Source organism: Anas acuta, chromosome 7 (genome assembly GCF_963932015.1).
Source record: "Anas acuta chromosome 7, bAnaAcu1.1, whole genome shotgun sequence".
Classification (NCBI taxonomy): Eukaryota; Metazoa; Chordata; class Aves; order Anseriformes; family Anatidae; genus Anas; species Anas acuta.
In genome coordinates, this window is record NC_088985.1 from 3,947,428 (window position 1) to 3,973,900 (window position 26,473).

Here is a 26,473-nt window from a genome sequence, read left to right on the forward strand (position 1 = left end):
GCCATGACACCGCCTCCACAGCGCCGCCGCCATGACGCGGTCGCCTCAGCGCCGCCATGTCGCGACAGCCTCAGCGCCCCTCAGAGGCGGAGCGCGGCCCTCGGCGCGGCTCTTATGGCGGGGGACGGGGCTCCGGGCGAGGACGCGGTGCGCTACCGCCTCTTCGCGGTGGGGCCCGGAGGCGAGGAGCTGCTGCGGGGCTGCGTCCGGGACATCGCGGAGCGCCTGGCGCCGCTGCTGGCCGCCTACATCTGGCAGCGGCAGCCATTCCGCCTGCGCTATGTGCCGCCGCGGGGTGAGCCCGGGGGGGACGCGGCGTGAGGGGCGCTGAGCCGCTTCGTTTCTCGTGTTTTATCTTGTTTTCTCTCCGTGCCCGGCCAGGAGACACGCCGGAGCACCTGGGCGGCAGCACGCGGTTCGGGGATAACGTGGAGGACGAGTGGTTCGTCGTGTACCTGCTGCGGGAGATCACCAGGGCGTGCCCGCTGCTGGCGGCCAGGTGCGGGCGGGACGGGGGGCGCCGAGGGGACCCAACCCGGCCCCGGGCGGCTTCACCCTCACGGAAACCCCTTTCTCCTCGGCCAGGGTCGACGACAACGACGGGGAGTTCCTGCTGATAGAGGCGGCCGAGGTCCTCCCCAGGTGGCTCCGTCCGGAGAACAGCGACAACAGGGTGCGTACGGCCCCGGGGCCGCCTTGGAGCCTCTCAGCCCAGGTGGTCTGGAAAGGACTGGGCAGGGCTCTCCTCAGGAGCCCTCTTGCATCTACCTCAGCTTCCTAGCTCAGATGTAGCCACTCGTGTTTTTTCCTCCCGTGTTCTCAAGTGCTCTGACATGAGGGTTTGCTGCCTGGATGATGCTTTTATTCCCCTGTCATGTTCTTCAGTGGTTAGGTTAGGCTGCCTGGTTCTCCTGAAGCAAATCCCCAGTTGAACAGAGACTTGGTATTGTTGGTGTTAAGGAAAACAGATTTAGTGAAATACATATCTTGAAATAGTATTATTTTTTAATTTATTGGTTAGATCATGGTTTCTGGCACCTGTATTTATATCATCTCCCATTTTAAAAAAAGTTGTTTCCTGTGTTATTTCATTACTTGTGCTTCAGTAATCTGAGTTTAAACAAATATATTCCTGTATGAAACAAAACTTTGCATTGCTTGGTGTGTGACTGTTCTTATCCTGTCTGATGAGGCTGTTACTGTCTGCCAGGTGTTTTTTTACAAAGGAGAACTGCACATCATTCCACTGTCAGAGACTCAAGAGCAGGATGACTGTGAGCCGTCTGCTGCCTGCCCAACAATCTCGCAGGCGCTAAGGCTGTTGTCTACTCGGTCGGAGGAGTTCCTGGCCGCAGAACCCATTCGAGCAGCAGTGTATAAGCGCATCAGTGGGTATGTGAATGGTTTCGTTTGGTTTTCTGTTGGTTTACTGCTGTGATACCACACCTGACAGTTGCAGGAATTTCTGTTCCTTCACATCCTTCTTGGACTGATTGGTAAGGAAATGTGAAAGTTGTGTGAGCTTTTAGGAGCCCATTGGGGAAATGAAAAGGATTGCACGCTGCTGTCTAGAACCAACATGCTCTTCTGAGCATCAGCTAGTTACAGGTGAGGTTAGCATTGCGCATTATTTTCTGCAAGGATTTGGCAGTGTGAGCCAGATGCACTCAGTGCAGTGAAGAATACTGTAAAGCTGGACATGGTAGTGAAGTTCATAGTGATTCATCTTAACAGTGTGGGGATTGAATTTTTATTAGCCGTGTATTTAAGATTTATTTTTTTTTAAACAGATACTTCAAGTTGTAGATTAGCAGAATTTTAACTTTATTTTAAATAACCTTGTGGCACATGGCTCATAGAACAGTTTAATATTAATGTGAAATTGGGAGCAATAATTAAAAAGGAGTGGATTGGGCGTGCTATGTACTTAATACAGTATGTTGCTATTGTATGATGCAGGTATCCAGAGAAAATTCAGGCCTCGTTCCACCGAGCCCACTGCTACCTTCCAGCAGGCATCGTGGCAGTGCTGAAGCAGCGCCCTTCGCTAGTGGCTGCAGCAGTCCAGGCCTTTTACCTGCGGGATCCTGTAGATTTACGAGCATGTCGCACTTTTCAAACTTTCCCTCCAGAGCAGCGTGTGATGACCACAGTAAGTCATCCCTCTAATGCAACTTGTTGTCATTTAATGAAGTTCTGTGGTCAAATTAGATAAATGCATGGATTTCACTTTTAAAATAGTATGTTTTCTAATGTATTTTTTCATAAATATACAGTTGATTTTGTTCATAGCTTTTCTGCTTTCAAATTGGCATGGCTAGACTTTCAAGTGGCTAAACATGAGCCTCTCTGAAATCAGAGGATGCTGCTAACAGCTTGTTTTCTGAAGAGTTTGCTGAGTAAACTGGTCTTCTGTGATCTGAGCAGTTTGGCAGCATTGCCAGCCAACATGGAGTTGCCCCTAACTGCTTCTTGCTGGTTGTTCCTGGGCTTGTGACCTCCTCGGATGTAGTTGCAGTTGTTTCCTGAAAGCTCTTCTATGAAGTGGAATATTGACCAAGCAATGTGGCACTTGCATATGGTGTTTTGCTCCTAGACTCATGAAAATAAACTTGAGTAAAATTTTAGGCTTCTGGGATGATTTAGTTTTGGATTTTGAAAGCTTAGCTTTAGTTTTGTGAATTAAGGAGTCCTTACATCTTTACATATAAGTGTGTGTGTGTGTGTGTGTGTGTATATACACACACCTTTCTGGCATAAATATTGAGGATTTTTTAATGTATTTAGATTGAACAAAGTTCATGTTTATTTAGGAGATATTGGTAACTTGGAATATTTGTTGTGAAATCTGAAAAGTGACACATCTTAAGAAAATATATGTATTCTGGATATCATCCAAGGTATTGTCTTAATATGGGTACTTTAAAATACCCATTCAGATAGAACTGTTGAGAAGTTGATGCCCATACACAGCACATTCACCAGTGATTTTTTTTTTTTTTTCTTTGTTTGGGCTTTTTCAGGTTACATTCACCAAGTGTTTATATGCACAACTTGTGCAGCAGAAGTTTGTCCCGGACAGACGCAGTGGATACACCCTGCCCCTCTCATCTCACCCTCAGTACAAAGCCTATGAGCTGGGCATGAAACTGGTAATTATTTTGTATGGATTTTCTATTTGGTTTGTTTAGTTTGGTGTTTGCATGTGTCCGAGAAGTGACTCTTTGCTTGTAAGTTGTCTGCTTGTACAGAAAAATACGAGCAACTTGGCAGATCCCATTTTTCTGTAAATACAATTTATCTTAGTGGGCAATTTCTCTTACAGAATAGGGCACTCCTGTACCTCCACCCCTGGAAACCATCCCAATCAGGATTCACATGGTTTTATTTCCATTGCTGAGCTGGTGTTAAACCCAGTTTTCTTTTAAGTAATATCAACAATGGTTTCCATCTTAGGATAGATGAGATCTGTTTTAGCCTCTTCCTGAAGCAGTGCATCCTTCCACATTCAAAGTTGCTGCTTATGGTGTTTGTGCAAGGAGAAGTTTCTGTGGACTGAATTTGCATTTCAGTTCTGCCTCCTGTATGCTAAGTGTGCATCAAAACTGCAAGTGCCGTGCCTCAAGTGCCAGAGCTCACGGGGTGGCTAAACACTAGTACAGCCCATGACCTTGTCCTGCACCTCCTGCACCAGGCACGTCCAGCTCCTTATGGTGCATCTTTGCTGCAGAGAGAAAACATAAGCAGTAGCTGAGATGGAAATGGGGTGTGATTTGACTGTGTGAAGTGCAGAAGGGGTACTGGTACAGTGTGTCCTGGGGCCCTGCTGCAAATAGAAATGCAGCCACCTGTTTTCTCACAGATAGCAAGAGTCTGAGGTGTTTGTTTTTTTTTTTTTTTTCTTTTTCTTTCTGAAATTTCCCGTCCTGAGACTTGTGCCTCAGTGCACCAGGTTTGTATCCACAAAATGTGCAGGCTAGGCAACTTGGCAGTTAAACACAAAATATAAATAGAGATGAAATGCTGGCGCTTCCTTGAGGAGTAGCTGGTAAACTATAGATCTGTATTCTGGTTTGCTTCTCAGTGACTTGCCTCTGAAGACAAGCTTTGTATGTCAGGTAGCAGTGTCTTTCTTTGGAAGTTGGAATCTGTCTTTCTGCAGCAATAATGAACCATTTTGACTTTGCAACTATCTTTGGTATCTGTGTCTCAAATGGCAGGAACTCAGTGATAGGGAGTTCTTTATGCAGGCATGTGAAGGTGTGCTTAAATTTCACGTCTTGAGAACAGTTTGTTGTTGCATTGCTTATACAGGCTCATGGCTTTGAAATTCTGTGCTCCAAGTCCAGTAAAGCATCTCCTGATTCCAAGAGAAATGAATTTAGTGGTCCTGTGTGGGAGAGATTCCTCAACGGCCTGAAGGAGAAAGATTATTTCAAGGTAAAGTAGTGTGTGTGTGTGTGTGTGTGTATGCAAGTGCACATGCATGCATCTTTTATGCATTCCAGAAGAAAAAAAAAGCTTTTGAGCTTATGTAAGTACTTCAAGCAGGCTAGGAAATCTAGTGTTTCTGTCTATGGAAAGTGAATGAATATCTCTAAAGGAAGTATGAGCAGTTTGTTCCTATTTAAAATGAATACATTTCCTTTGGAAATTAGAAAGGGAAAAGCAGGATTTGGGTATGAATTCCCCTATCTAAAGAAAGGGGAAATACACTTGAAGAAAGGAAGGCACAACATGGTTGTGTGTCAATATAAATGTCTTCACTGTTTTTTCTTTCACCTGCATGCATCAGTAATTAAAGGGTCTTAAAATTCTATGTTTAATACCCCCACAAATCTCATTTAGACCCATGTAAATTACTGCAAGCATAAATTGAAAAGCAATATTACCTATATGGATTTTTCTCAGCACTCAGTTTCTGTGAGACAAACAATTGTCATGAAATCTGGCTGTGAAAAGGAAGTGGAGGGAGAATTGCTTAGATTCATACGTGTGACTTGCATTAAATAGGGAGAAATGGAAGGCTCTGCAAAGTATATGGAGCTGTTGCGTATGGCAGAAAATTACTTCCAGCAGTCTCTTACTAAGGAAGAAAGGTAAGAGCTACTTGGAATCAGTGATAACAGTACCTACAAGTACTGCAACTAAGGTTGTTGTTTTTTTTTCAGTACTTCAAAAAAATTGGAACCTTTTTCTCCATTGTACACTTAATGTAGCTGCTGTGGCTAGGGCATATGAGTATTAATTCCTCTGGATCATTGTTAGTAGAAGCTACTGCTTGACTAGCTATGTACCTTGTTGTTTTTTTAAAGTATTAAGCTATTCCAAGTGCATTAAGGGGTGACAGGAAAGCATTATTCATTTAATTGGTTGGCTGTTGAACTTGTTTTAAGTTTCATTGAGAAGCAATCCCAGTGAATGATAAATACAGAGTAATCTGTCTCCTTTACTCGAGATAGGCAGCTGGCTTTAGACTTCTCCAGAAGATCAAATCCAAGAAATAAGTCATTGCAAAAATATTTGAGGATTTGCCAGTTCATAATATCTTGACTGTTACTTGCTTGAAGTTCCAGTTTGTGCTGTTTGGGATCTGGCTATCCAAAAGTTTATCAAAACAAAGTAAACATTAGGAACAAAGGAAGCGGAAGAGAATTGGGCTTTGGAGTCATCATCAAGGAATTACAGCAATTTACTGTGTCTTATTTTGGCTGATACTGTCTGTGTAGTAACCTGGTACTTCCCCACAATTTGCTTATAATTTCTGACACATTTGTGTAGAAGGAGTAATGAGGAGTTTGCATGAAAACATGCATATGGAGTGTCAGATGCCATTGGCTTTGTTATCTGAGCAAAAATTAATTTCAGTAAGCTGAATTTTTTTCTTCTAGCTGTATTGAAGTGAACCCAGGTGATGAAATCTTGTCATTGCTACAGACAACAACCTTTGATGTGAAGGAATTTGAGAGGGAAGCAGCTTGTCTTCCTCCAGAGGATGGTGAGCAGGATGTAGTAGGGGTGGTGTCTTCCTATCCCCAATTATGATTATTTATGGGGAGAGAGGTGGAATGTTCAAAAACTGTACAATCTCTGTATCTACTTAACTCACCTCCTGTCCTGAGATTGATAGAGGTGTTATTTGAGGGCAGACATTTAAGATTGGGGCAGCCAGTGCATTTGTATAAGCCCCAAAGCCTGGGGTTGTTAATTGGTAAGATACGCAATCCAGTTCCTGATTTGATACCGCTAGGTCAGGAACACTGTGCACACATATACCAGGTCAAGTACTTTGCCTCATCTGTCACCAGATAGAAAGTTGTGAAATGTTACACGAGATGAAACTGATTCCAATACTGACAGCACAAAGTTAATTAGTATCTGGCCCATTCCCATGGCCCACCTAAGGCCAGCATAAATGTTGCTGTTAGATGGTTTGACTCATTTAATCAACGTGTAGCTGGTGCCAGTGTGCAGTACAGGTCACAACTGTATTTCTGGATGATCTTTTAAAGCACTAAAACCAAGTCTGAGCTTTGTTTTTCTCAGCCTCTCACTACCTTATACCTCGTGTTATCAAGTATGAGCACGAAAACTTAATCCTGCAAGAAATGTGAGCTGCAAAACACTAGCAGTATTCCACCATCTAGGTTGGGACGTGTGGGCTGGTAGGTGTGTGCACAAATAGAAAATACGTCCTTTGTTCTTTCAGATGATAGTTGGCTGGAGATTTCTCCAGATGATCTAGAGAAGATGCTGAAGGAGGCAACAAATGAGTTCCATCCTTCCTCAGATGATGAAGAAGAGCAGAAATATGACTTGGAAACAGTTGCTGAAAGTATGAAGGCTTTTGTGTCCAAGGTGTCAACGCACGAAGGAGCGGAAATGCCATGGTACTCATATTTTGAAGTTTGGGGTCTGGTGTGGGATGTGTGTTCATTCTGTTAGAACCCTTTCATCTGTAATGCAGAGAATCGAGGTTTGAAACTACTGATGCCTACATACTTCAAAAGTTACCTGGTGACCACTGACACTGGTGCAGGTAGAAGTGGTGGGAGATGCTGTATTTTTCAGAGCTCTTACTTAGCTTTGTGGGTTTGTTTTGTTTTTAACCCTTTTAACTCAAAGGGTTACTGCTTTCTCTTACCATAGTTTCTAGCACTGTTAAAATGTACGTCTTACAACAGATCATTTTTGCTGAAGGTTTTTTGCCATGAAAGAAAAAACTATTCAAACTGCTAAAATGGCTTTAACGAAGCTGTACAGAAATAATGTGTAACTTAATTTCAGGGAATCTGAAATTATGACTTGATTTTTGTGGTACGGCTCTATCTAGATGTCCTGTAGAAAAGAACTTTGAACATACTGTGCCTGTTTCTGCACCAAGGCACATACTGTGCACCTAGAAACAGGAAAAAAGAATCACTGTGCATCCCTCTCGTTTTCCCCAACAGTGGAAGAGAAGTGCTCGTTGAAGAGACTTGACTATGTAGGCAACAGCAGGATGCGAATAAATTAATTGTCGGAGTTCAGAAAGTGGGTGTGAATGTCGTTTGGACAGGCCTTTAATTTTAAGAACAGAGTTAGGTAGTAGTGTATTTTCCAGGTTCTTCTTAATAACTTCTGTATTGCTGGGTAAGCTATGTCAGGTGTGAGGGGTTTATGCGCTTATGGCCCTTTCTAAGCGGTGAGAGCTTGACTTTGGTAGCGTTAGTGTCAATGTCTGATGTAATGCAAGCTTCTGCTGTTATTTAAAAAAAAAACAGCAATTTTTTGGTTGGTTTAGCCAACCAAAAAAAGGCCAACACTGAGCTTGATAAGAGACCAGGATGAAGCCTTCAATGTTCTTCCTAGGCAGGAGACCTCAGAGATTCTTAGCTACTTAACTCTTTATCTAGGTTATGACACCACTACTTGATTCTACAAGGATGCCAGGCCTACTTACTTTGGTTACATTCAGTGTGATTTTTTTTATTTTTATTTTTTTTTGTTGGGCCAGTTAGAACAATTATAGTTTTTTCTCCTTCAGCCCAATGCTCCTCTGCTAGCTTTTTATTGCTAGTTCATACAGGCCACAGACTTTTAAGCCCTTCCTGAGCCATCATTTCAAATGTCCCAGGCTTAAGAGAAATCAGTATGTCATTTAGTCTGTGTCAGGCTTATACAAGCCTAAAAGCTTAGTTTATTAACAAAATATCTTTTATTTCAGGTCATCTGATGAGGCCCACGTTACCTTTGATGTAGATTCTTTTACAAAGGCATTAGACAGAATTTTAGGTGAGACTGCTTCTTTGTTTCTTTTGTCAGAATATCTCGTAGTTATTTAGTGTCTCTGGGTTTTCTGATGACCTTTTTTGGACACTGTGCTAATTTGTTTGCTGTCTGTACTTACGCAAAATAATAAACAGGGGCGGACTCAGAAGAGCTGGATTCTGATGACCTGGATGAAGAGGAGGACTTTAACTTCTCAGATGAGGATGATGAAGACTTAGATGCTGAAAATCAAAGGCAAAAGCAGAAGCCTGATGAACTTATAGGCAGTCTCAAGTCATATATGGATGAGATGGACCGTGAACTGGCACACACCAATGTTGGGAGAAGTTTCACCACCCAAAAGAAAGGGGTAAGTATCCCTTGAGTTCCTGTTTGTAGCACTGTAATTTCAAGAGCTTTAGTAGGAAGAGGAAATATGCTAAAAGTAGTCATTCCAGGTAATGCAATCAACGTGTGTCCTCTAAACACGTGCTAACTAATTGCTAAAAATAAAAAAGAATCCTACATGCAAACAAATGTGCTGCAGTTGCGATGTGGTATTTTCTTTTATTATTATTTCTTTTTTGAAACAAAAACTCAGCTAAGCTTTAACTTGCATTGATTCCAAGGCTTGGTTTCATTTCCTTGCAAGCTGCAGTTTGACTTCTTATGTTTTCGTAGCAGATTAATCCCATAAGAAACCGAGCCAGGACTCACTCACCCTCTGTGTCCTTCTCTTGGCACTTAAGTTGTATGATAGAAAGTGCTGATTTCTAACTGGCATGAGCATTTGTTGATTAAATTCCTGTCTCTCAAGGCAGGTTGGAATGTTCTGAACTTTGTTGGCAGCAGAACTGCTTCCTTTTTCGCTTTTTGTTTTCTTTTTTCCCCTCTATTGTGGTTTGTCTGTATGACTTGTCTTGATGAAACATTTTATTTACTACAGGCAAGTTCTGCTAAAGGAGCTACATCTCAAGATGCTGGCCCCGATTCTGAAGCTGAAGATGCTGAGTTGACACCAATTGATGTGGATATGAACCTAGTAGCTAACCTGCTTGAATCCTATAGTGCTCAGGCTGGACTGGCAGGACCCGCCTCCAACATCTTACAGAGCATGGGAGTGTATTTACCTGAGAATGCAGATCAGATCGGTTCTAATAAAGGAGCAGCAGAATAAGAGACTGTCTTCATTCGGAAGACATGGCTGATTGGGGAAGGAAGCACAGAAAGAGTAGTAGTATTTGGAAGAAGAGACAAAAGGTTTGAATTTAAAGCATATTATGCATTAGCTACATGTGGCTTTAAAGATGCAAAGTGAATTTACCTGGAAAAGCTGTCTTTTTGAATACTGTCATGGACAGGATTAGGATTTGTCCAGTGCTGATATGTTTTCAGACAGCTGCAAGATGATGTGACTTGAATGAAACTCTTACTACAAAACCCATCTTTAAAGTTGACATTCCAATTTGCTGTACTTCTAAAATGTCCTTTGCCCGTTATGAGCTGGTTTCAGAATCTGGAAAGTAGTTCATGGTCTGAAAGTGCTGCTGCGTACAGAGGGAGACAGAGAAATACCATGTGATAGAAGCAGTGTTCTCTTAGAGATTTGGTGACACTGATTAAATAAATGTTCAGCAGACACTGAACATTGTGGCTTTTCCAAAAAAAAAAAAAGTACAAATGCTTCATTGTAAGAACTTCTGATAATTGCTGTAAGAATATTTTTTATTAATTAGGAGTATTTGAAAGGTAATTGAATATGTAAATACTTTTATAAGTATTTTTTGAATTTATTTAAATAAAAACAGAAGTGCAACTTGGATTGCTGGAGCTCCTTTTTTCTTTGAAGGTATGCATAACTTCCTCAGCACAGTATCGGAAGTTCTTGGAGTTAAAGCATTTTCATAATGGGGCATTTTTTGGATTCCGTTATTGCTGAATGTTGGTAGCGTGCCAGCAATGTGTGAGCCCAGTCTGAATGGTTTCAGTTGTGTGTGGGTTTCTTTTTTTTTTTACATACAGAAAATGTAGCCAAGAGCTCAGCATGTTGCTTTCACGTAGAACAAATAATCTATTCTGGATATGGAGACTTAGTTTTAACCAGATAAATGTGAAAGAAAATACATAGAAATTCCTGCGTTACAGAGAGCAAGAAGGCAGACCTGACAGAGTTGAACTGTGTTTCTGCAAGTCTTCTCTATTTTTCTGCACAACAATTAAGGAAGTATCTTAGCTGGTAGAAGAGAAGCTTGATCCTGAAGGTATGCCTAGCTGCTTTTAAAAAATCGAGTTGTTATTCCTGGTATTAAGGTCTGGAGTCTGTTTAGTTCAAGTCTTCAAATGTTTGGCATTATATTACCTGACAATGCAGCAAAAGTTGTTTCCCTGTTCAAAGTGGACACGTGTTGGATGACAGATTTCAGTATGCCATGAAGCTTCCTTTGCCAACGAAGCTTGACAGAAAATTCTTGGAATGTGACACATCAGCACAATTTCACTGAGATTTGTGAGCCCATGACAATTTACATGGAACACTTGCTCGCTGACTTCTCTACTGATCTATATTATGGTGTGTTTTGGTTTGGTTTGGTTTTGCATTTTTTTCTGTTTGTTGGTCATGGTGGCTTTTTTTGGTTTGTTTTGTTTTTTGGAAATGATGACTATCTTGTGAAATGCTCCAATACAGTGTCAAAAACATGTACTTTCTGTAGGTGAATGCGTACAAGGAGTGTAGTGGCTGTGCTACCTCCACATCTGGCCCCTGTTGATGCTGTGTGAGATACTTTGTCAGCAGCTTATGGAGAGTACTGGTGAGCCGGGCAGGGATTAGAGATGGAAAGCAAAACTCAGGGGTATAAAGATGCTGCTACAACCAGAGGAGTTTGAATTGCAGAGTGGTGAGATGAAACAGGATGGGATTAGAGAACTCCACACTGGAAACCAGAAACCGAGTAACAGTTCTTGAATCGAGCAGGCAAAGATAACCAGCAGGTAGTGGCAGAAGATGGGTGTACCTGAATGTTGAAAAGGATTTAGGTTTTAAGAGGGAACATAATGGTGAAGCTACATAACTTTCTCCACGGTGTAGTTTAATCTACTTTCAAAAATAATAGGTGCTGCCAAAAACTGGTTCAGTTTGAAGAGTGTGATCAAGTTTGAACTCTCCTTGACCTGTACTGTATGAAATGTCAAAAATGGATCAAAAGACACTTCTAATGTATTATCTGGAAAAAAAACTTCTAATGTTCAGAACAAAGCAGCTCTTTTGGAGGCACTTAGCTGCTCGTGCTTCTTGGGTAATCTTACTTTGCCATCAGCTGGCCTGTTATTTCTGTGAGGCTGTGCTTATCCCAGCTCGTTACATTTGTTTAGCAGTCTCACAGTGGAGACCTTCAGGACGGGAATTACTCACAGTAGAATTTGCCATCTAAGAATAAGCACTTCCACTGCTTTGAAGTAGTGTATGAGGCATTTCTGCTTTCAATTTTGAAAGAATATTTTCAGTGGAGGAAGCCTGATGGAATTAATTATGGAAGACAAGTGCAGCATGGTTCCCTTTCAGCGGCTTGCTATCAAAGTTTCCATTATATTCTAAATTTGTTTTAACTAGTACTGCATTCCAGCACAGTTTATTCACTTTGCTCACTTGAGTATCTGCTTTTGTACTGCCCTGTTTATCCTAGAACTCCTGACCCTTCCCAGAAATGCACTCTTCTTGTTTGTGGCTCGCTCTCTGGAGCCCTAGTTCTGAATGGGGCAGTTGTTGACTGGTGCATTTCCAGCAAGGAAACAAATAACGCCTCTTTCATCTTGTAGAGAGGAGATCAGAATGAATCCCAGGAGGTGGTAGAGACCTTTAACTTGTGAAAACTCTTCTGAACACCTGGGCTGTTTGGCTGTTGCCACTGTTCCCACTGCTCAGCTTTCTGGGGGAGGTGGGAAGCCAAGAAAGAGCCTCTAATTTCTTTGAGCAGAGGGTGTGCAGTTCAGCTCGGAGCTCAGCAGCTCGCAGGACCGCCGTGCTTTCAGCATGAGTCTAATTCCTTTGTGGGTGCTGGGGAGAAGGGGTCACTGTGTTTAACTCCAGCTGGCTGTGTGCAGATGCAGCGTGATGCTTCAGTCGGTTTCCTGCAAGTGAACTGTTTGCAGAGTCCTTGCTGTGTGAGTGGATGTCAGCCTCCCCTGGTGCCATGAAGGATCTCCTCCCAGCACGGTGCTTTTCTCCAGCTCGCCTTTCCATCCCTTCCAAATGTAACATAGGAATAGCAATTACCACCAGGACACGCTCTTTGCGATGGCGGCAAAGCAATCTTTATGAATGCTTGCACAGCTCCTGCTGCAGCTACTGACGTAATTTTTTTTTTTTTGAGAAACTGATTTTTACTTTTAATAGCAGCCGGAGTCAGGGCAGGCCCTTTGTGCTTTTATGTCTTGGAATGGAGCACGAGTACATCTGTGCTGGCAGGTCCAAGATGGAAACTTAACGTCTTCCTCCAACTTTGTTTTATTCCCCTAAGAAAATATTACCATGGAGGGCAGTTGGGATTCTTGGTATAAACAACTAAATACACACCCACTTTAGAAACAAAACAAAACCTGAACTGCTTAGAAGAATCCAGAGTGTGAAGACTTAACTGATGTGCAATGACCGTGTTCCTCAGCCACCAGCAAGATTCCCACCTTGTGAGGATGGATAAGGTTTCCTCTTACAGATTCCAGGTGCTGATAATGAACTCAACAGCAAAATCTGTGCCTTTAGGGCAAATGACTGAGATTGTTGATGCAGTCATGTTTCAGTTTGGTGTATGAACTCTTACAGCAACACACAGGCAACGTGTCCCTTTGAAGTAGGACAGAAACATGCAGATACAAACGTGTGCTGGCTGAGCTTCCAGACAGGGAAACCGTCCTGTGGAGTGCAGTGCTGTGACTTCTTTGAATGTGAGGCTGTAGCTAAGGAGCTGAGTCATCTGTGGAGGTAGAAGAAATCCTGTGTGTTACCTCTGCGTCGAGTGTGGATTGCCAGTTTGAAATAGAGCCTGTAGTGAAGCGGGTTGGTCTGCCCAGATGGAGGACTTCACAAGCACATGAGGATGGGAAGTGAAGAGGGAAGGTAGGCCTTTGTTCAGGATAAAAAAAATACAAGCAGGAGACGAACACTGTTGCAGATAGGAGGCAGAAAAGGAGGTATTTCCAGTAGAGATGTTATAATTTGGTGGGGAAAAAGGAGTCGCGAAATCCAATGGCTGCAGTGATGTTAATCTAACGTAGTTCAGCCTAGCTCCTTTGTCACTCGGTGAGGGTTATTAATCCTGTGAAGGATTAAATGTGAAATGAAACTGTATCCCATTGACTGATGATGCCCAATGGCTGAGAACTTAATTAAGAAATACACAGTTTGATCCCTTCTCTTTTCTGTAGATCTTTATTGACTCTTTTTCTTCTAGTTTACTTTTCAGCAGTAGCAATCCCTTTGGCCGTTCCAGTTTGGCCTTGAAATGGAATATAACCCAGCTTTGGCATTCTCCAGGTTGTGTGCTGACAACAGCCATATTTAATGATCATGTTTCCTTCAGGTCATTGCTGCATACTCATCGAGACTGTAGATATTTTCTTTCACTAGTAAAAATTCTCCAGGTTCTCGTTAATAGCAGAGTTGCTTAATTTTGTGTGGTTTCTGTATGCTTTTGTTGGGTTCATGTTACACAAATCAATCAACAGTGTTTCACAGATAAAGCTGCCTAACTGCTGTCGTCCTGGTCCAACACATCCTCATTTAGCATCCAGACTGCTGCATCCCCTGCTACGTATGAATATTCAGCTTCTCACTCCTTAGATGATCTTGTTGAGATTCTTACACTTATTCATGAAAACTATGCATGAAATTGTTGCTGTCTCTATCCCAAACCTTGTCTCTTCTGCTGCTAGTCTCCTAGAAAGTCTTCTGGGTTCCCTTGTAGTGTTTGTGCTCAGAGTAGACCCTTTTTGCAGTTCCTGCCATTACAAAGACCTTACTGTGTATTACTCTTTTTCCCACTCACTTTAAAACTTAATTAAAAGTTTCTTCCCTGCCTTGCTTCCCAACCTCCCATTCTGGTATTTTTCTCTGTAGCTGTGTTTTGTTCCAGTGTGACATTTTGCAGGGAGTGCTATGTAAAAGACACCACGAATTGTCAAAGGATGCTCCATCTGCATTCTCCATTCCCGTGCTGCTACTGCTCTCCCTGTGGGGAAGCTGGAGAGGCTTTGTGCTTCTGTTCCTGTGGCCTTTCTCTTATTTGAGACAGCTGATGGCCCCTCCAGTGTCTTCATGTGATGATGATTCTGGATCTCACTGAGAGAATGCGTCTGCACTGATGGGTCTTAAAGGAAGTGCAAGTGACACCGTTTCTAGATGAGCAGCCTGGACTCTGATTAACAGAAGTAGGTTTGGCAGCGTTCAGTCATGCCCAGGTGTGTGCATTGTTGCATGAATGACAGCTGGCATCATTTTTCCCTTACACAGGTGTGTGCCATCTGTTCCTAAGCTGAAGAGTGAACACATTTAAAATGGAAGCTGAAGGCTGGGGCGGCTGAATTCATTTCAGCAGGGCTTCAAACTGGAGCACAGAAATGCCATTTGTGTATTTACAAGTTGTTCTGACAACCTGTCCCTTGCAGCTGCCAGAGGTGGGCTGCTCACGGTAACTTGAAAAATGGTTACATGAAAAATGACTTCAACATGGCCCTGTTGTCAGGGTGTTCTGTTAAGGGCTGCTGTCCTCTCAGGCTGAACACTGGATTCAGCACATGTCCCTCGTGTCTCAGAGCGTGCTTGAAGGTGAGCTCATTTCTTGATACAAGAGATTCCTCCCTGACCTCTAGTGCTGCCTGCCTTTCACAGTGGATGAGCAACCCTCCTGGCTGGAAACTGTGACCTTTCTGTGCAGCAGCGAGGCACCCAAGGTGATGGGAGGGCATGTGTTAAGCAAAGCAAATAATCTCAGCCCTCATCGTAACCAGGCAGGATTTTTTCTGAGCGCCCTCAGTCAGAGGTAGACAAGAGGTGTCATGTGCCTTGGGTACTGCAATCCTCTGCTGGCACCTGTTGGAGGTGAACATACCTTTTGTGCCCTGCTGCTGTAGGTCAGTAGGCAGGAATGCTGCTCTGAACCTGCCTGTGGTTTTGAAAAACTGTCTAAAAACAACAAAAAAAAACACAACTTGTAATGAATCAGATCAGTGGTATTTTCTGTCTGTCCATGTATGCTGCTGACTGGGAATAGCACCATGTAAACAACTGGGAAGCAACGTGAAGGGCCACAGGGTGACTGCTTTACAATGCTAGCTCTTGCTCTAAGTTCAAGCCCCTGCAGCCTCTGAAAGCCACGGTGTTTCTGTGATTGATGTAAGTTAATTGTCCCCAATGAGAATTAATTTAACAGATGTGTTTTTGAGAGAGTTATGTTGCTACATCCCTTTTGCCTGCTTGACATCTTTTACAGGGAAAATCCTGCTGTGTTTTCTTGAAGAAGCATCTGTCAGGAATCGCCTCTTCCTTTTTCCAGGTCACCTCCCCTTAGGGTGCATGTTCTGTCTTGACTGCAGCATTGCTAGTTTGTGAGGCAAATTAAAGTGAGAGCAATGTCTCTCTCATCTTGTTTTTCTGTCCTGTTCTTAGCTGTATATTGCCTAAACTCACTCCTGCTTTCTTAACATCAGGAACAGAAGCCACCATTGTTTCATGCCTAAGGATGTGGGTTAAAGATTTTTTAAAAAGCAGATTAAAACATAGGGCCCTTGAAATGGTATGGTAAGAACTGCTTTGGAGTTGTGCTTCCTCTACAAAACTGTATAAAAGTAGATTGAAAAGATTTATTGATTGAAGTGCTTTATTGAAAATCTAAAGGAACATACAGACATTTACAGCTGAATTTTAAAAGGCGAGTCAGAAGTAAATGAGAAATTAACTTTGCTTTTCCTCTAACAGGAACAAAAGGTTGATGAAATCAGAAAAAGCCTGGTATAGTCAGAATATGAGTAGAGCTGCAACTCAGAGCTCTGCTCAAGCATGTGGGTATCTGGCAGCCTCAAATCTCCAAATACATACTGCAAATTAGAAAAACAGCCGCATACTCACAAAGTTCAGATTGCTGCAGAATTCATACAGGCATTCCTCCCCTCTCTCACGTGTACTACTTTTGGACGCTTTTACTTTTTAATCCTCTTTCTGCCACAGAGAGCAGATCACAGGATATTCAAAAAGTACTGAGCACACCAGCAAGGTGCGTGTTGTAAGCTGGAGCAAGCCTGGGCCACATTACTGAATGCATGGGGGGGTTGGGAGGCCAGTAAGAAGAACTAGGAAGGGGCATGAGAAGCTGGAATATCCTGCTGGCTTGTATCTAACTCTTCAATATTTTCCCTGCAGACAAGGGGAAGAAAGGAGCGAGGCTGAAAACGAAAACGGCACATTCCAGAGATGAGAGAGGAGGAGATAAATGATGGGGGGTTAAAATGGTGAGATGGAAGAGAGAGCAGGAGGAACTACCACAGAGAGGAGGCGAGACAATTTCAAAGGAAACTGGATGCAGGAGAGGCACGGTTAAGTTTAGAGGTGTGGGGGTTTGTGTGGAGTGTCTGGGTTGGAGGGGAGGCATAAGCAGTGCCCTTGTGTACCAGACTGCATTCCCACTGGGATGGCTGCCAAATCTGCCAAACGTGAAAAACATGCTCTGACACGGGTCTTCTATTGCTGAGAGTTAGTAGAGGTGGAAAAGCTGTTTGCACATGCCACCATGGCCTGAGAGAAGCCCCTCCCAGCCTCCTGAAGTAAAATTAACCCAAGGAAACGAAACGTGCCTGAACTGTGTGAGACAATCTTTTTACTTACTGTTCAGATGTCGGGACTTTTACAACTTTACAATTTTTACAATGCTTAAAAAAGTCCTTCACCTGCAATAAATCCTAGAGCTGGCAGACAGCGATACAGCCCTGCTTCCCCTTCAAGTATTTGTACTGCTGGCTTTGCAGTCTTGGCATTTGAGTAGTGGCCAAGTGAGCAGGAAGGACTGACAGCCTGAAACAGCAGCAGATCCCTCCGTCTGCCTCTTTTACTAGGCTTTCCTTTCCCAGGCTCTCTCTTTGTCACTCTCTCCTTTCAGAGAAGCGATACTTCTTTATCAGTAAAACAAGAGCAGTTCTCCAGGCAAGCCCCAGATTTTTGGCACAGGATGAGAGGCACTTGGCCTTTCGGGATTTTTTTTTCTGTTGGAAGTGCAGTCTTCCTTGCAGCAGTTCCTCTCAGCATTACTTGGGTTCTTCTAACGTGCTCGTAGGTTGATTTGCTCTTCCACTCTCTACCACCAGGTAGCTCTGTTCTCTCTTCCTCAGGATGGAAGTCTCACGCTGTGCCTCACTGGTAGGGAAAATGGTGTCTCCACAAGTATTTTTAGTTGCTCAGACAAACCATCAAAGTAGAAGTCTGCTTAACATTTGCAAAAAATTAACATGTTTTATACAAAACTGGAAGAATTGATGGAAAGGGGAACAGAAGAAAGGGAGAAAATTGAGGCAGTGGCTTTTCTATTGTGTTTTTTGTTGTTGTTGTTGTTGTTGTTGGTTTTTTTTTTGATTGTCATTCCATCTATGTGTGAACACTGAAAAGCTACTTTCCCTTAACGTAAAAAAAATGGGTTCAACCATCCACCCAGGAGTTCCAGATGGATAAACTGGAGGAAAAGGGGACGTAACTGCCAGGACCTTACTGTTCTCCTGATTGCTGGGCAACACCTGCAGCAGATGACGCTAAGTTTTGCGCTTTGGGACTGAGAATTTTATTGCATATTTACTGCAAGTCGTGGGATCTCCAAGGTCCAGTGTATGAGGAGTTGCCCAGAGACAACCAGTTTAGAAATGGCTTTGTACGTCTGTGTATCCAAGTGTAAGACTGCCATCAGTCTGGTGCTACCCCCGCCGTAAGACACGTTGTCTTCAGTAGCTTTGGAAGCTTTTACATAAAGCTTTTGTAATTCTGGCAGAGTCGCAGACTTGATGAAGTCTTTACACCTAGGTCGGCCGGGAAGTCTGCTGTTTAACCCACTCGTTGATCAGCTTGTGAGCAATGGCCTGCCTGGGAGGAAACCAGGGTAAAAAACTACCATCATCTTGCTTTGAAGAAGTGTGATCTCTCTTGAGCCCCTCCAAGACTTCCTCCAGGCCAAACCAGCGGGCTTCTTCCAGTTCCAGGCTGTTCATACTGATCTGGAAAGAATTAGGAGAGTGCCAGTTCCGTAAATCAGCTTTAAATGTGGGCAGCAGTGGCTTGTTCTTGCCCCCACAAAGATCCCATGCTAGAATGCCCGGAGTGCTTAATCCACGCCTGAATTAAGTGTTGATGCCAACCCAGGGGAGGACGTGCCTATTGGTTTCCTTAGGGAAGCCACAAATCAGTTAGCCCTATTCCATCGTGGCACTGGCCTGCAAAGGATCAACGAGCACAGTAATTAACGTAGCAGAAACTGCTTTTTTATAGCAAATGCATTATTAATACTAGAGTGTGCCTCCTCTGCAAAGTTCAGAGGAAAAAACCATCAGGACGCTGTGCTCTGTGCTTTTTTCAAGTCTCATATTCACTTGTAGAAAGCTAACTGAAAACAGCACTTAGGCTCTGATGCTCTCCAAACTCAAGCCTGTGCACCAGACTAGCTTTTGCTATGTAAGGTGGGTAGTGAAATGCTTCAGGGGAAGCCTGCTCACCTCAGTCTGCTGTCCCCCCACCAACGCGTGACAGGCGATCATTAAGCAGCTGCTGGGAAAGGGCCAGTGCTGGGAGGCCGAGTACTGGAAGGACTCCACCTCCAGGCCCACCTCTTCGGCCACCTCTCGCCGCAGTGCCTCCTCCACACTTTCACCTGGAAGCAACCACAGGTAGGTGAGGACAGCCTGGCCTCAGGGCAGCAAAGCGTGGCAAGAAAATGGAAGTAGGCTCATTTCTCAGGTGTTCCAGCCCTGGCTGTTTGAGCAGGAGCTCTGACTGTGCTGACCTGGCAACGCCTGCCATCAAGATGCTCAATTAAATCACCCATGCTTGCCTCCCTTAACCAGAGGCATCAGACACGCTTTTGGTTCTGTCTGTATGCAGCTGGTGGACAGAACATTGCTGCCCCTCTTCATTGTTTCCCTTTTTAAGCTATTTTCCCTTTTAAGAGGTCTGAGTTTCTTTTCTGAGCCAGAGACACAAAATGGGCTAAGAAGTATCTGGGGCTCTAACCTGGGGAGTCTGTTACCTGAATACACTATCATGGGCTACAGCAACTGATACACATGTATGCCCATAATTCTCCTGTTCTCTTCAGATTTATACAGCTATTTTGAACTCTGATTAAGTATTTCTTCCCCCTGGTATCACCTCTGTGCCCTTCCTCCTTTGTGAACAGGCCTTTGGTTGATGTCTCATGGTTCTGCCCCCCGCAGGGGCTGAGAGCCCACCTTACCCAGGTCACAGAAGCCCGACAGAGCGGTGTACATCCCCTGAGGGAACGAGGACTGTCGTGTAAGGAGGCACCGGCTGCCATCAGACACCAGGGTGATAACCACTGGAGACATCTAGAAAACACATCAAAATGCAGAGGAAGAAGTTCAGACCAAACAAGTAAGTGCCACTGGTTCCTTTTCCTAGCTCCATGAGCGTCCAACTACATGGAAAGAAACCCTGCTGCCTTGTACAGATTCCTCTCCGTACAACTGCTCAGGTGCTTACCTGTGGATAGTAAGTTATTCCACTGGCATGGCAGACTCGCTTGCTGCCAGCTAGGTTTTTCTGAGTGGGCTGCCCAGTTTTGCTACAGTACTGGTGGGACTCGTGCCACCGGAGAAGGGCCTGGGCCTGTGAACACCAAGAGAAATACAAATTTACACCTGGAGCACTCTTCCTGAGTGACTTTGTCTTTTCCCCATCATGCTGTTCCATGGATAAATGCTGAGTATGTCTGGAAGTCTACAAAAGGTAAACGAAACGTGGGCACTGCTTTGAAAAATGGCAGGTTTTGGAATCGGCGTTTCATGTTTATTGCTTTAGCATCCAAATTTCAGCAGGTCAAGGGAAGGCGGGGGAAGAGTTGTTCCTTATTGGGATGTAATGGGAGCAGTTGAGTTTCACACACAGGTCTTTTCTTAGGGCTTCCAAACATAGGGCATCTGGATAGGAACTCACAGCTTGTAAGTGAGCAGTTTTAAAAGAGCAGCTCTGAGAGAAGACCTCTGAGGCTGTTCTTGGAATTCAGTTTGCCAAGAAGAATACAGAAAAACCGGGTACAAAGTGGGATTGCTGTGCCTGCTGCTGCTGAGATCAGTATGTTTCATGCTGGGCATATAGCACATTGATGCTAAGTGGCTAATTTCTGAAGTCGTTTTTAAACGTCTGTGTCTCTTCCCATTGCAGCTTACTTTTACAGCAATTCTCCCAAATTTGGTGTCCCAATTTTTAGTGCCTACTGAAAACACACAGCAGGTACCTCCACAATACGTATTGAATCATGGAGCAACATGGGAGACAAGGAAATGTTAGAAATCACTTCTTAAAGGTTAAAATAATAGTATTTCTGTACTGTACCGAAGCCAGCAAAGGAGAATCCTTCACATCCACTACAAAGAGAGCCTTTCGTAAGTCAGTGAACGATCCCTGAAGTTCAGACTCAATGACTGATTTTTCCAAGGCTCCTGCTTAAAAAACAACGACAAATCTCTGATCTCATAAACTGCAGTTCTTATCCCAATTTTACGCCCTTCATTGTTCCGGTGTACAATTTCTGGAAGTTCCCATGGAAGTGACATCACCTCGGTGGTAACACATGCCCAAATGTTAAGTGACCTGCAAACAGCCCACCTTTACTAACGCCCACGCAGGGACAGCAGGGCAGCTTTGTGGCTCTCAACCACCGTGCTCACAGCAGCTCCTACAGAGACTCAACTGAGTTCTCTTGAGCAGTAAATATTGACCTAGTGTGGAAAAAGGATGCTGCCTCGGCAGCACTTTCATCTCAGTGCATCAAATGTGATGCCAACGCAGGTGGAAGAGGACTCATCCCAACCTAAATCCAGGGCAAAGTGTGGCACGTGCTCATCTGAACAGCCGATCAGCACTGACTTCTCTATCCACTGTTCAGTCTCTTTCATTTTCTCCAGGATCCTTTTCATCTCTAAACAGCAAGAGAAAGGGGAAGAAAAAGCTGTAAGGGAAGAGAATTTGTGCAAACATGACGCTCTTTCTGCATCTCTCATGTGAGAGAGGTGCCAGACAAATTGTTCCGCTCCAAAGGAGACTCGAAGCCTGGCTTTCTCCTTAGCTGTTTTATCTTCTGACCATATTAAATTAAAGATGCAAATGTTTTAATGCTTGGGGAACAGCTTTCCATTCTGTTTCTCCCCTACAGCAGCTGATACCTTTCTCTCAGAACTGCTTTGCTGGTAAAACCTTGCTGCTTGTTTTCTGCCCAGCTCTTTTTCTTCAGAAGTTATGGTCCCAAATATTTGAAGTGGATAATCTCAAACCAGATCACACATGTATTGGTACTGTATGTATGTGAAGAGCATGAGCTCACATCCACGTGGTAAGGTTTTAACTCTAAATATCCGTTAGTTGTTAACAAACAGCATGCTGCATATAACGGGATATTCCATGCACATCTTGATAGATTTTCAACCCCATGTCAGGTATTGCTTATTGCACATGAGCCTGTATCGTTTGAGCTGCGTGATCCAGGAGACATCTCTTTCTGGACTCCTGCTTACCTGCCGCACTGAGCTGTGGTAGCAAATACTTCTTCCCAACCTTCTGCAGGAAGGGTGAGAGGTTGTGAAAGAGGTAGAAAGTTCCTGAGGTCTGGGCTTGTCTACAAAAGTCATCATCTTCCTTTAGCTCATTTAAGTATCTGCAGTAAGAAAAGAATGGGGAAGATAAATTTAAGATCATGCTGGGATTACCTGTGCTGCACTTATTTGGACACATCTACTTGAGGAAGAGCAGACAGTATGGATTTTGTCTTCTGCAAGCTTCTAGGGTGTTTGATAGCTGGATCTACTCTTTGGTGGCCTGCACCTTCCAGCAAAGGTGCCACCTGGCAAACAATACTGCATTTCCTCCTAGCTAGGACAGCAAGCATAGGCAGTCATTGAACTGTTAGGAGATAAACCCCCGGGTTAGATTTAGATAGGGCTGCTTGTGACAGTGGGCAGGAGTGCCAAACGCTGGTCTTCTCTGTGTAAACAAGATGCAGGTGAGAACTTACCTCATTTTTTTAACATAGGTAGAATGAAACCTGCAGAAGAGAGAGGAAGCTCTTCTGTGCACTGCTTGATAAATTGCAGCCATGACCAACGCCCACAGGTAGCTGTCTCTGCCTAAAAAGAGAAGCGCAGAATAGAAACAGTGGCCCTGAAAAGTTGCATTTGGTTTAAAAGCCACAACAACCCAATGCTACCAGAAATCTCCCGCTTACAGAGTCTGCAGAACGCTAGCATTTGCTTTCTGAAATGCTTTTTAAAATGATCACTTTGGTCTTAGTCTCTAGTCACAAATCAAACCCAGTTCCAGCACTTTTTAAGACAATTCCAAGATACCTCGGTTTGTTGCCATCTGTGAGTGTACACAGAAGGTCTTAGAGTGCTGTAAGATGAGGTTAAGTATTCCTGTCCTCAACTCCTGTACCGGTGGGATAAAGAGCAGCAAAAGTAGCTGCTCTCTTGTTTGTTTCCTACGCAGTTGTAATGGCCTCGATCCAATGGAACATCCTATTGCAGCACACAGTAGGGCTGTGGGAAAGGCAGCAATGCCAGAAGAGAATGAAAGACAAAATATCAGCTGCGGAAAAGAATTCCTGGAGCTAGACGAGAGACAGCAGTCGCAGCTGAATTGGATCATCTCCAACTGTCAATGCTTTCTGTGCCAAAGGATCCTACCACATTTTCAGCTCAGGCAGTCACAGACTGCAGTTTGAACTCAGCGTCGGGATGTCAGAAAACAGCCAGAAATGCCACCATCTCTAGCACTCATCTGAAATAAAAATGAACCGTGATTCACCATCCTTAACAATTGCTTTGGATATTTCACTTTCCAACCACAGGTCCCGAGGCCCTCGAAGGAGGAGGAAGTTACGTTTGCTTCGTTTCACTGTCTGAGACATGTAAGCCAAGCCAAGGAAGAGCCTGCGAGTCCTTCCCCGCAGTAAGGTCAGTGCTGGCTCCCAGGCCTGCTCGAGCAGAGGCTCCTGTCAGTAAGGGGAGGTGATGTCAAGTTCCCTCGTGGCTTTTGCCATCTCTGCCCCCGATGCCTCTCTCCCACTGGTGTGCTCCCCACCAGGAGGTCCCTGGGGAGGCAGGCCAGGAGCTTGGCACGCCGCCCCGGGTAGAGACTGTGCCTGAAGCTGCTTTGTGGCGGGGCGATTACGTGTCCCTGATTTCTCCACCCCCGCGTCTCGCAGAGCCTCGTTTGTGGAAGCCTCCAGCGCTACAGGCAGCCCGTGTTGTGTGGAGGGGGAGTTTACAAACAGCGCCGTACTTTGCTCTGGAATGGGCATGAGGAAAAGCTTGCACCTGGAAGGGTGAAATGCAGCGCACGCACAGCTTTAACCCCTTCCTTTCTCAGACACACGCTGCCAGATTTGGGTAAGGATCACTGAAAACTCAGATGGTAAAAACTTGATCTGAGGAGGCCGGCCCAAACTTCCCTGTCGTGCCTGTAAATCTCATCTATCTTGTACAGCCTTCTTGTAGAGGAGGTGCACCTAGGTCTGTCGTTTCCCAAGCGTTTTTCTGACTTACTGCGCTCTGTGCAGAAGCTGTGCTACCTCCAGCAGCAGGAAACCACTCCGAAAGTCCCCCGCTGACCTCAGTTTGAAGCACTGCTCCTGCAGCAAACAGAGGAGCAGCTGTCTTACTGAGCTGCTCTTCCCCCCGGGGGAGCTCTGGGAAATGTAGTTCTGCACGGGCTGCTCAGAAACCCTTGGCACAGCTAGATGGCTGACGGGTGCCTGCTCCTGACTCTGATCAGCTCCCAGAGGTAGTGAGACTGAGAGTGAACTCTGCTTTTCACAGCTGCTTCATTCTGTCAGAGACCCACGTGCTGCATTTTGCCACACAGAAGTTATTATGAGAATAGTGCTACTGCAGTAATTTGAGCTGTTCTTACAGAGCACGGGAGTTTGTTCCTTCTGCTTCTGTTAGTTTCTTTTTCTTCTTCTCTTCCCTCCCCCCCCCCTTTTTTTTTTCCCCTCAAGCTTCTCTGTTTTTTGTATCATAAGAGCATTGTATAAAGCTGAGGACCATATGTCCTCAAACAGGAAAATAAGCCAAGAGCTGCACGCATCTAAAGAATGGAGCTGTGAAGCGTTCAAGCACCCAAACCTGCAGCTGAATTTGCAAGTGAATAGGTTTGATTGGAAAGCGCACTCTGCCAAGAGATGTCAGAATAATGACAAATATTTTTCATGCCTTTAGAACTGAACAAACAAGATTTCTCTCGAACGCTGAAAACGTTATTCTGGGTTGGAGCCTACCTGTGCCCATATTTAGCACAAAAAGAATTTTATAAACCCATAAATGTTTTCAGCACAGCCTTTTGCTTTTTGGTCATGAATTGAGACATTTTAATTGAGGGCTCAGGCCATGTAATTTGAGAGCAGAGCTTGTAAAAATAATGAATGGAGTATGCAGGGAAATACCATTCTTGTTACCAGCATCACTTACAAGTTTAGGTTTAATTATGCTTGACTGCTAGTTATATGCTTCCTGAAACAGAGCAAGCCCAATCTTATTAATCCACTAGGCTGATTGGATTAATGGACAAAACACATCTTCCCTTAATAAGATAAAGGACTGAAGTATAATCTCTAAGGGAAGCATCCACCCTGCTGTTAAACAGATCTGTTGACCCTAATTGCCTGCGGAAAGGTTGCAAAAAGTGCTGGTTTTAGAGGGCAGCAGCTGGAGGCGGTACTTTGGACCTCAAATCTTGGGACAGCCTCTCAACAGGTCACTTGGAAGTGCACCTCTATCTGCAGGAAGGACGAAAGGCCAGAGCACGATGTTGCAGTGTAAAGACTCCCCCAAAGGTACTGCAGTGCTGTAGCCTTCCAGTGCCACGTGCAGCTGACAGAAATCAAGGATTAGCCCAATCACGTATACCTGGCCTCTGTGCCATGCCAGGACATGCAGAGAAAATGGGATTAGTCAGTTCTGTGACTGACGTGAGTGGTGGGAAGCCATGCGGTCTGAGAGATTCCTGGGAACTCTTCTAAGGGTCCATACACCTGCTTGTGATGCTGCAATGCCAAATTAAATATTTCTGAAGCATGTAAGTAGGGCAGACAACTTCAAAATCAACAGAAGCTTTCTCATCACTTAAAAGTATTTAATTAAGGAGCACAAATATCAGTTGTCACTTTAGCACTGAGTTTCTTTGCAGGTGTTTCTGAGCAGGGCTCCAAGCTGTGTAGATTACAGCTATAAACTGTCTGTGTTGTATCTGTCCCCTGCAGACATTAGGCTCCATGCTAGAAACAATCCTGTGAGTGAAGTGGAGGGCTGGCCATACAAATGCATCTCCGACAGCTTCCTGTAGTTTACTAATTTGAGCTTTGGCAGGCCACCAGAGGAAGTGAATCCCTGAGACTCGCCTGATGCAAGAAGAGCAAAGAAACGGAGCAGGCAAGGAGGCCACAAGCAGTGGGAACAGATACTTGTTACACAGAGGAGGTTACAAAACAGGCAAATCTTTGCTCTGGTATTGCCAAGAGCCTTTTTTTTTAATCTGGGTTTATAATATACTTGTATTGGCATTAACAGTTGGTAAAAGATTTTCAAGCCAAAGAAGTGGCTGGAAAATGTAATTCTAACCTAATAACGGCTACACTAGCAATCTTGCTTTTTTTCTTGCTGTTCTGTTTTGTGTCTCTCCAGCTGCCCTCAATAAGCAGAAACAAGCATCAGAATTGCTACCAGCTGACTCTTGCACAACAACTGTTAATTGCTTTAAGTACCTAAAACTGGTAAGCTCACATTGAAAACTTATGGTCAAGCCACAAGAAACCTCTTGGTAAAAAATACTTCTTTTTTAGGAAGAGGCCAAGGAAAGACAAACCACTTCTTTAAAGAGAAAGTTAATGAGTAGTCTTTCCCTCTATCATTAAATTTTAGATGCAGACTAACCAAAACTAGCTTTGCTCTAAAATTAGCCTTGTAGCCTATA

At 44.1% G+C, this 26,473-nt stretch overlaps 2 protein-coding genes across 5 annotated transcripts; one reads left to right on the forward strand and one right to left on the reverse strand.

Moving 5' to 3' along the window:
* Positions 1–3: 3 nt before the first annotated feature.
* On the forward strand, positions 4–10,072 carry ECD (ecdysoneless cell cycle regulator). The gene is made up of 13 exons (XM_068689210.1): positions 4–295; positions 382–499; positions 586–673; positions 1,211–1,392; positions 1,960–2,152; positions 3,024–3,152; positions 4,315–4,440; positions 5,014–5,099; positions 5,892–5,998; positions 6,710–6,890; positions 8,207–8,274; positions 8,406–8,620; positions 9,197–10,072. Exons 1-13 carry the CDS (start codon positions 4–6, stop codon positions 9,425–9,427), a joined length of 2,016 nt encoding a protein of 671 aa, XP_068545311.1. The 3' UTR covers positions 9,428–10,072.
* Positions 10,073–16,103: 6,031 nt separating this feature from the next.
* Positions 16,104–24,790, reverse strand: NUDT13 (nudix hydrolase 13). Of its 4 annotated transcripts, none has more exons than XM_068689222.1 (9): positions 24,049–24,790; positions 22,518–22,629; positions 22,021–22,160; positions 21,321–21,428; positions 20,843–20,952; positions 19,991–20,116; positions 19,725–19,836; positions 18,988–19,142; positions 16,104–18,492 (listed from the first exon to the last, which is right to left on the reverse strand). In XM_068689222.1, the coding sequence occupies exons 2-9, from the start codon at positions 22,598–22,600 to the stop codon at positions 18,298–18,300; spliced, it is 1,029 nt and encodes a 342-aa protein (XP_068545323.1). In that variant the 5' UTR covers positions 22,601–22,629; positions 24,049–24,790; the 3' UTR covers positions 16,104–18,297. The 4 variants fall into 4 exon arrangements, with proteins under 4 accessions (XP_068545323.1, XP_068545320.1, XP_068545321.1 ...); XM_068689219.1 differs by lacking the exon at positions 24,049–24,790 and adding an exon at positions 22,849–23,906; XM_068689220.1 differs by lacking the exon at positions 24,049–24,790 and adding an exon at positions 22,849–23,904 and having other exon boundaries at positions 20,843–20,949.
* Between the last annotated feature and the right edge of the window lie 1,683 nt (positions 24,791–26,473).